Source organism: Bos indicus x Bos taurus, chromosome 24 (assembly GCF_003369695.1).
Source record: "Bos indicus x Bos taurus breed Angus x Brahman F1 hybrid chromosome 24, Bos_hybrid_MaternalHap_v2.0, whole genome shotgun sequence".
Taxonomy (NCBI): Eukaryota; Metazoa; Chordata; class Mammalia; order Artiodactyla; family Bovidae; genus Bos; species Bos indicus x Bos taurus.
The window spans coordinates 61,100,829-61,110,567 of NC_040099.1; the positions used below are offsets into that span (position 1 = coordinate 61,100,829).

General features: G+C 51.2%; 1 protein-coding gene across 1 annotated transcript in view; it reads left to right on the top strand.

Annotated features, from left to right (window-relative positions):
- Window positions 1–2,962, top strand: part of ZCCHC2 (zinc finger CCHC-type containing 2) — a 56,602-nt gene extending 53,640 nt beyond the window's left edge. Inside the window, exon 14 of the mRNA XM_027525963.1 lies at window positions 884–2,962. Within this exon, the coding sequence (XP_027381764.1) occupies window positions 884–951 (68 nt within the window). The 3' untranslated portion in view covers window positions 952–2,962. The remainder of the gene's footprint in view (window positions 1–883) is intronic.
- The last annotated feature ends 6,777 nt before the right edge of the window (window positions 2,963–9,739 follow it).

The window sequence follows — 9,739 nt, forward strand, 5'->3', positions numbered from 1 at the left end:
AGTTGCCAGGGAAGGAGGAAACCGGAAAGGCACTTCTAAAGGGATATAAATGGGAATTTGCAAATCTCTTTGCTAGCAGCACTTTTTTTTTTAAGCAACAATCCAGTTTCATAGAGTAAGCGAAAAGTTTTAAATACTGAAAAATTAGGAAGTGGTAGTCACCTGACTTGGGAGATCCTTTGTTATTTGGGTCTATCTGTGGGCAGGCAGATGACCTCAGGCGTGCTCCCTTCTTTCCCAGCCGACGTTAGTTTCCAGTGCTGTCACATTTTAAGGAACAGAACAGTTAAGCACTGTGCTTTCCTGGTGGCTCAGAGGGTAAAGAATCTGCCTGCAATGCAAGAGACCGGGGTTCCATCCCTGAGTCAGGAGGATCCTCTGGAGAAGGGAATGGCAACCCACTCCAGTGTTCTTGCCTGGAGAATCCCATGGATGGAGGAGCCTGTGGGGGTACAGTCCATAGGATGGCAGAGTCAGACACGACTGAGCGACTAACACTTTCACTTGGGAATAAGAAAATTAGAACTTTCTTGTGTTACCACCACAATAAAGAAATTCTTAAATAAGTACAAGTAGGATACCAAATTCAATGGAGGCCTCAAACTGTTACATTTCAGCTCACACGAAGCTTTTGAATTTTGCCAGATCTCAACACAGGAAAAGGGTCTTTAATTGGGAGTGTTTGCTTGGAGTTTTTAAGGGAAAGTTGAGTTTGATAGCTTTAGGTTGAACTTAAAGCACAAACTTCACGTTGCTAGGACTGTTCTGGGTCACGGCAGTGCAGAAGGTGCTGCCTGGACAGAGGGGCAGGCCCGTCTGATGTCTTGTCATGTGTGATGCCTTACAGTGCACAGTGACTTAGCAGCTCTCTTTCCCGTTTTAGGCTCTTACAGACTGAGATACGCACCTCCCCTCCCCCCTTCTAGTGACACGTTGGATTCTGCAGACTGAAACAAGTAAAGCTTGCCTCCTTAATACACTGAAGTGTGGGCAGTCATGGTGGGGTGTGGAGGGGAGGGAAAGGAAAGGTGTTTTGTTTGTGTTTCTTTGTCTATACATTTCCTAGATTTCTATGCAGTTGAGATTTCTCATTTCTCTTGTACGGATGGCCAAAACAAAACAAGAATGCATTGCTTTTGAGCCTCTGGTCTCCTGGTTCAACAACAGGCTTATCTGTATGATACATGTAATTTAAACCTTCAAACAATCAAAAGGAAAATCTTGATGTGTGCTTTTTTTTTTTTTTTTTTTTAACACTGAATACTTGCTGTGTGCAATGTTTACTGAATCTTTGAAACTGTGTATTTGACCTTTTTTCATAACACTGGTGACGGTCATATGGTTTTAGGGAAAAAAAAAAAAACTTTGCTTCTTCCCCAGCTTTTCTCACTTTGGCCCTAATCTCCACGTTTTCGTCCCACCTCCGCTCTTGACAGTGGCTGCCGAAGCGGCTGGCCCTGCACGGTCCACACTCTAAACCGCTCTGTGTAGTATCATTCACTGGTAAAATGTTCCACCTTCACAGTAAGGGAGAATCCGATTCCCAAGCAGTGTGTATATATGTAATAAACACTTCCACGTACACACACCAACGCAGCGCTTGTCCAAATAAAAATCGGAGTGGAAGAGAGAGGAAGAGGTAAACCATATGAAACTGAGAAAATGTGACATACGAAGTGGACAAAGAGCTTTTTCTTTAAAAACAGAAACTTTTTTACTCCATCATACGTTTTTAGCCTGTTGCTTCAGAGAGACATAAAGTGAACAAACTTGTGTGAGTGTGGTTCTCCTGTGTGTGTGTGTGTGTAACGAAAGCCAACAGCCAGTTTTACATGTAGTCTACCGCAGTCTACCGCTGTGTCACGTAAAAGACACAAGTCAAGATTTCTTTTCCGTACACCAACTGTCAGTGTTCTGTCATGTTTGAAATGTATACGGTTTATTGCGATCTGAACAGAAGCTCTGCGCTTCTACAAAAGTCAGGTATTCGTCCCTATCCTGTCTCTCGTAGCAAAGTCACTTTGGCAACAGTTCACCACTGTGTTTGATTATAATGTGAAAGACTGAATTCTGAGTGTGTTAAGATGGTGTTAATCATGTCAGTGTCCCGTCACTAAGTTTAATGCTGCTGTTTAAAACGACTGTTTGTTTTTAAAGCCGATCTATGTACTAAATTGCTTCCAGGTAATTTTTGATTTCCTAAAGTGCACTGAGGTTATCTGGAAGATGGGGTGTGGGTTTGGACCCCTGCCGTCGGCGGCACGGAGCAGCCCCCGGCGTTGAGCCGCGGGTGTGAGGGCTGGGGGTTGGGTGTGCTACGCCCCATCCTCAGTACAGAGCAGAGACGGCGGGTGTTTCTGTGGGGTCACGTTGGTGTGCGGCAGAGGAACTTAAATATCTGGCCTTGGTTCAGAAACCTAACAGATTGCCAGACAAAAGGAAACACTTGAAGTAAGAAGCTTCCTGTAAAGCTTCATAGGTAGAATTTATATTTATAGCACCAATGTACATTTTGAAACCTTCTTTCAGGGGTGGGAGTAAAAGGGGAAGAAAGGTGGGGTGGGAGAAGGGGTAGGCGAAAGCTTTAATTTAAAAAGAAAGTTCAACGAAAGGAAATTATTTTGATTAAATATATTTTATTTGGGTATTTTTGGACCATATTATTAAATTAATTGTTAAGCTGCAATCGAGCTATGGAAGTGAGAGTTTTGATAAGCCCTGTATGGACCGCATTGTGAATCACTTGCCAGTTGTACTTTATGGAGCTTATTTTATGATTTAAAAGACTGTACTGTATATAGGAGGTATGTTACCTTCTCCTTATTTGTATGTTTACCATATACTTTGATATTTGAAATGTTATGTACTGGAAAGGCCACTTATATTTCTAGAAAAGATTGGATTTTATGCAACCTTTTTTCCTTGAATTAACAGCAATAAAAAAAAATGAAAAATGGCTTCAGAATTGTGCTTTATTGCAAATGTTGTAGCAGTGAAGAGAGGGGGACATCATACCTGGTGGGTTTGGAGTTTTTCCTTTTTAAAGAATCAACCAGTTATTTCCCTGTAATGTGGGCCGTGAATCCCCTGGTTATTTACCGTCTGGGAATCCCAGCCACCCCAAGCAGCCTGCCTGACTGTACAGGTCACCTGCGTGCCCACTGCGAGCAGAGCCTTGCCCAGCGCCCCCGGGCGGGCCACGGGTTTGGAGAGAGCACGGCGCCCCCTGGTGGTCCGCAGGCGCCCGCTCCGTTAGCCGGCGGGCCGGCGCCTCACGCCGCGCGCGGCAGTTCCCCCCAAGGTGGAACTGCCCGTCGAGGTGACGCCCGTCTCCGGGTCGTCTGCTGCGTCCCTGCGCTCCTTCCGCCGCACGAGGTCCCCGCTCTCAGTGTCACTGTCCTCTCGCTGCTCCGCTTTGCGTCCTCCTTCCTTGGCTCGAGCTTTAGAGAAAGGGTGCCCTTTACTTCGGCTTCTGAGACTGCGTCTTCTCATCCGGTGTCAAGCAGACACCTGGGTGGTTTTCACTGCTCTGCCGTCGTTAACAGGAGCATTTTTGCCCCTGTCTCCCGGTTTCCACGTGCAGGAGCGCCCTTGGGAGACACATCCAGGCACGCAGGTGCGGGGCCGTAGGCCGTCCTCCCAGACTGGCCGGCGGTTTTCCAAGTGGCTGGCGCTCGGTCCGTGTCCTGGCCGCTCCTGAGACCTGGTGACAGTGCCCCGGGCGCCTTGGCTGGGGTGGACGTGTAGCCGGGGGCGAGGCGGGGGTGGCTTCGTGTGAGGCTTCGTGGAGGAGTGCCTGACTGCACGGGCGGGCGCGGACGGCCCAGCCAGGGCCGGGGGCGCGCTGCGGGCACCTCCGGGTGACAGGCGCTGTGGTTAGGAAGTGGGGTGAGGGGGCCTGACACGGGCAACTGTTGTGGGAAACATCCTGAAAGAGTTACAGGATTTGTGGTTCAGTTAGTAAAACAGCCAGACTGCAGAATTGGGAGTTGTTGAAGGAAAAATTGGAAGTTGCCAGGTTTTAAAATAGAGACAAAAAGAAAAAAATGTGTTGACATGGTTTTTTAAACTGTCAGATGGTTGAGAGAAAGCCTGGAAGTTGAGAGATGGGTTAGGGTGAGGGCAGGACAAGAGGGGGATGGCAGAGGCGGATGGAAGGACCCCTGGGCTGCAGAGCTGCGTTTTACCACGTGGATGACAAGCTTAAGTTATGGCTCCGAGGATTAAATAATAATGGGCAGGGTCCAGCACCATGAAATAGCACCAAGGAGGCACTCAGATGTCAGCAGAATTCTGTTTCCATGAACAGAACTGTCTGCCTGAAGGCAGTGGTTGGTTGCGGCGGTGAGGAGCTTAGGAAATGTAGTTCTTCCTTATGTTAAGCTTAGTTGTTTGAGCTCTCTCCATTGATAAAAGATAAAATATTCCTTGTCCTCAAAAATTATTTGGGATTTCCCCAGGTGGTCTAGTGGATGACTCTGTGCTCCCAATGGAGGGGCCCAGGTTCGATTCCTGGTCAGATCCCACATGCTATGACTAAGACCCAATGCAACCAAATAAAGTATATATTAAAAATTATTTGGAGGCAACTCTGGGGTATAATATCCATGGGCTAAGTCTTGCAGAACCGAAGTAGAATAAGGTCTTACAAGGCAAATCCACATTGTAGTTTTTTTTAAGTGCTAAATACCTAAACTTTCTGAAGGTTCCCGAAAGATTAAAGCACAATGCCAAATAATCCCTCTCTCTCTCTCTCTCTTTTTTTTTTTTTTTAACAGGGAGCATCTAGTACTCAGGAGCACCACCCATTAGAGCCTGGAAGACACCTGTTTTCAATTCTATGTATTGATTACAAAAGCATTCTAAGGTTAAGGCAGTGAAAGCAAATGGAGGCAAGCTGTGGTAGCAGTTAACCCCATAACACTTCCATCTCTCCTCTCGAAGGAATGAAGAAAAATACTGACACCCCACCTACTGCACCCACAAAAAGGATGCACTTATTTCTGGAGAAATGAATTGAGATCTGGGGGATGGAGGAAGAGAGGGTACGCTTTTAAACATGGTTGCTGCATTTCTGGTCGTTTCTGTGGGGCTGGAGGAAAGTCTGCAGCGGGTCCTGTTTGGCGAATGAAGGGCCCTGGAGTCTAGGCTGAGAGTCCGGTGTCACCGCAGGTGAGGGTGTTTCCCCTACAGTGCCCGCGCTCTCCTGCAGAGGGCAGCACTGTCCTTTTCCGGAGCGTGCACGGTTTTAACACCTGAGGTCCATCTAACATCAGTATTTCAGTTTATTGCTACTTACGGATCCCGTTGTGCCCATATGTGCAAAAGTAACTGTGCTGTATCTCCAGAGAAACTGACCTAGTTGTTAAATGCTGTCCTCTTTTGGAAACTTGGCCCCTTTGGAGCATGGGCACCCATGGCGTGACCTCTGTGTATCCAACTGTCGGTCCACCTTGGAAGCCGGGTGGCTTTAGGCTCCCTCTTCCTGCCCTGGAAAACGGGGCCCATCACAGTGGAGACGAGGAAAAGCCTTCCTGCCGTCGCAGCTCGGCTGCACTGACCGCTAGCCTCAGCCTCCAGAGCTGCTAGTCCCGAGGTCCTGGTTTGATACTTGAGACCTGGGGGTAGGGGTGAGGCGTGTGTGTGTTGAGGGGGGTCCTTCATTGTTCTTCTTTGTCCTCTTGCAGCTCCAACGCAGTCCACTGGAAACGGGCTCACCCGCCTCGAGACCGAGAGATTGCTCGTTGGGCAGCAGCGCCACCTGGTGGGGAGAGGACGCCGCCACGAGCGGCCTGACGGGGCGGAAGGCGCGAGGCATTTGGGGTGGTGACCTGAGCTCAGGGCCTTAAAGCTTGCCGGCGGCTGTCCGCGGAAGCAGTGTGAGCGGCCTCCCCTTTCAGCCTCCGCAGTCTCAGTAGGGCATACACATCTTACACGCACCGATGGTGCTTCACAGTCTCCCGTGCGAAGGGGTGCTTCTCCCTGTCCCCCCACCATTGCTCAGGGGGCTTCAGGGCCACGGGCGGTGAAGGCCCGGCCCCAGGTTCAGAGGAGGCTCCCCCTGCTCGCCCACGGCCCGCAGCGCCTCCCTGCTGAGCCCAAGGCCACGGCCTTTGAAGCCGCATAAAACGGTCGATACCCGTGGTCTTAGGAGCCTGGGGCCTCTGGACTCCCTGCGGGAGCAGAGGGCCGGCTCTGGGCGGCCCGGATGTCTCTTCGCTGCGTCTTTGTTGACGGATTTGAAGACGCGGGGTGAGGGGAGGCGTGCAGAGGTGGACGCCTCGGGACTTCTGGACGAGGCTTTAAGTGTTCTGTCTCCGATGAATTCAAGAAGCGGTATTTCTCGCCTACACCCAGGGTTTTAAACAGGCGCCACTATCCTCCGCTGAAACACCGACTTTTGCTCTGCAGAGGTTTTTATGATCCCCCAGATGTCTCGGTAAATCGAGCATTTAGTGAGTCAAGACTTTGGAACTTCGGAAACGCAGCGGCAGGGCACACAGAGGACACCTGACTGCTGACGCTGGAAAAGCTCTGAGAGTGACATGTGGATGGTCGCAAGCACTCCCCCTCAGCCCCGCGGCTCAGACTCCCCGGGCCGAAAACGGCGGCAGCAAAGGCACCTTCAGGCAGACACAGCGGCGGCCACATCCACCGCGGAAGCCCCTCTGGATGCTCTGGGGAGGCCGCCCGCTCACCAGGGGCCTGGGGCTCCTTCCTGCTCGAGTATCGAGGACTGGACTCGGGACATGGTCATCCCGCGTGCCTCGTTCGCCTTCATCAGACGAATTTGTGCAAGAGAGGAGGTCTTATTCCAGCACCACCCCCGCTTCACACCACCTTCTCGGGCTCATCTACGGAGTGGGGATAACGGTCACTTTGTTAGAATAGTTACAAGACTTAACTCCGGTGAAATGAATGAAGAACTCAATATCAGATACACAGCAGGCGCTCTGTAAGTTCGTGAAGGTGGCAAACACCTGAGTGCCCCTTGGGGCGGACTGGTCACAGCCACACGACCGCCCCTGGAGGCGGGTGCGCTGCGTCGGCTTACAGCTGGGGCAACTGAGGCACGAAGGCGCCCCACTGAGGGCGCAGAGCAGGTCAGCGGCCAGGCTGGGACTGGCCCCCGAGCCGCTCCTCCCCCCCCCGCCCAGTTCTCTGTGCTGGGGTCCCAGGACGCCGCAGGCGGGGCATGGACGTCCAGGGCGCCCCGTGCGGGGCCCAGGCCAGCTCTGCTGTGAGCCCTTCGGTCTGGGACACCTGGCCCTCCTGGACCTTCATCTCTCACCTGAAAGCTGAGTGCTTTCTTGGAAGAAGGTGGTAGACACTGAGCAGAATGACCGCAGAATTCTGACTGGAAGCTTGCCTTTTCTCTTTAAGTGATTTATCAGGTTTCTGTAGTTCTCTTTGATTTCACCGATGTGCGGCCCTTCGGGGCTGTGGCTAGGCGCACGAAGCCCAGCTGCGCCCACGTGCTGATGGAGGGCACGTGGCACTCGGGAGAGGAGAGGAGGCCCGCGTGGGACCGGCCGGGCACCCGGGGCAGCGCCGAGCAGGCGGTGCTTCCTGTCGTCAGAGTTCTAGGCTCTTGTCTCCTTGAACCAATAAGGTTTTCACCTGGGGGGCCTTCCAGTCAAAGAAGGGAAGCTCACTTCCCGAGTCCTGTGCTGAAGGACACAGGGTCAGCCGTGGTCAGCAACACGACCCACAGCCAACCATGCTTTTACATCTTTCAGTGGTTGAGAAGAATACTTTTATCACGACACACAAAAATCCCCCAGAATTCATGTGTTAGTGTTCACAAAGTTTTTTGGAGTCCAGCCGCTCTCGTTCCTCTCGTGAAGGCTGCTTTCGCCAGGAAGTTGAGGAGTTATGAGAGACACCATATGACTATCAGAGCCCGAGATACTATCTGTGTTTTTATGGAAAAAGCTTGCTGAGCCCAGATGCCTATCAACCTTCTCTGAGTAAAGACGCACTGTCCGGTGCCTTTGAGGTCCTCTGTGTGAGTAGGAATCTCCTTTTTGCTGCAGAGTCGTCTTAGCACCGCGAGAGGGCCTCTGGCGCGCAGGTCCTGTGAGCCATGCAGCAAACATCTCTGGGCTCGGAGCTCAGTGTCATGGGGGCATAGCCATGGGGTCCCGGGGTGGACGGGTGAGCTCCGCCTGCTGAGAGCTGGGGAACGATTTGCAAAGGACACAACATTTCCAGGGCAGAGGGGCAGAAAGGAAGAAGTGAGACATTCTTAGTGAAGAGGCAGAGAGAGGGCAGAGAGTGTCATGGAAGACGGGCTTCAGAGAACGCCCTGGGACGCGGGGAGGTGCGGGCGCGGGGCTGGCGCGGACTCCGGCGAGACAGACGCGGCCTCAACCACGCAGGAGCCAGGACGGGTGGCCGCCTGGAGGAGAAAAGCGGACTCTTCTGCTCTTGCTGAGTCTGAGTGACACCTGGTTGTCCAGGCCCCAGATAGCAGAATCACCCGAAGGCTCGACTGAAAGCACAGATGTCTCAACCCTTCCCCATCCCCGGAACACCCCCCTAGAGAAGGGAGCTCCCCGGGGTTCACTGGGTGGGGGCCGGGAGGACGCAGCAACCCGCCAAAGAAGGCTGAGGAGGTGGCCGTACAGGAGGAGGTACCCTGGAGACACCGGGACTGAGATGGTCGTCACCGACACATGCAAGAGACCAGGAGTCACGGCCGAGAGCTTGCCAGTCATGAGGTCCTGGTGACTCTAAATGACAGTTTCAGAGGAATGGTGGGGCGGGGCGGGGGCAGCGGGCAGAGCCAGAGGAGGATGGGAGACCCGGGATCCATCCCCGGGTTGGGAAGATGCCCTGGAGGAGGGCATGGAACCCACTGCAGTGTTCTCACCTGGAGAACCCCACAGACAGAGGAGCCTGGCAGGCTACAGTCCACCAGGTGGCAAAGAGTCAGACACGACTGAGCAATTAACACTAGTACTATCTTTAAAGTATTGCTTAAATGAATGTAACTAGTGTTAAAAAACTTTTTAATATTTCAGATTTTTAACATTTTAAAAATAGTTCAAGACTATTTTTAACACTACTACTTATTTTTAAAGGCAGTATATATAATGCAGTATTTTGAATCCCAAGGCTGTCCCACTTGAACTGGGGCCCCTGAGCAAGTTCCCTGACTGTAAACAAAAGTTTACAAGAGTGTCCACCTCTTAGGGTTTTTGTGCAGGTTAAAACGTTCCAGGGTGGTGCGAGGCGTACAGGGAGCACTAACACGGTGTTCTACTTCCTTTAAAAATACTTTCTTATTCAGAACCTGCCCTCCTATTTCAGGGCCTGTCAAAATTAGGGATGCCTCCCTTCTTTGAATTATGAATGCATTGTTCTCTTGTTTGTGTCAGCTACTGCTTTTGCTTTACATCACTGCAATCATCCTATACACACATTTTCTTTTATATATATATATATATATATATATATATATAGTTGGTGAGCCAGTGTCGATCCTTTACTATTAACTAAAGCCCATAGTTAATGTCAGGGTTTACTCCTGGTCTTGTGCGTTCTGTGGGTTTTGACTGATGCATAATGACACGTCTCGCACAGAGTAAGCTTCACTCCCCTAGAGATCCCACGTTCTGCATACTCACCCCCCTCCCGCCCCTGGCAGCCACGCATCTTTTTACTGGCTCTGAAGGCTCGCCTTTTCCAGGTTGTCATATAGTTGGAACCCCATGGTATGTAGCCTTTTCAAATT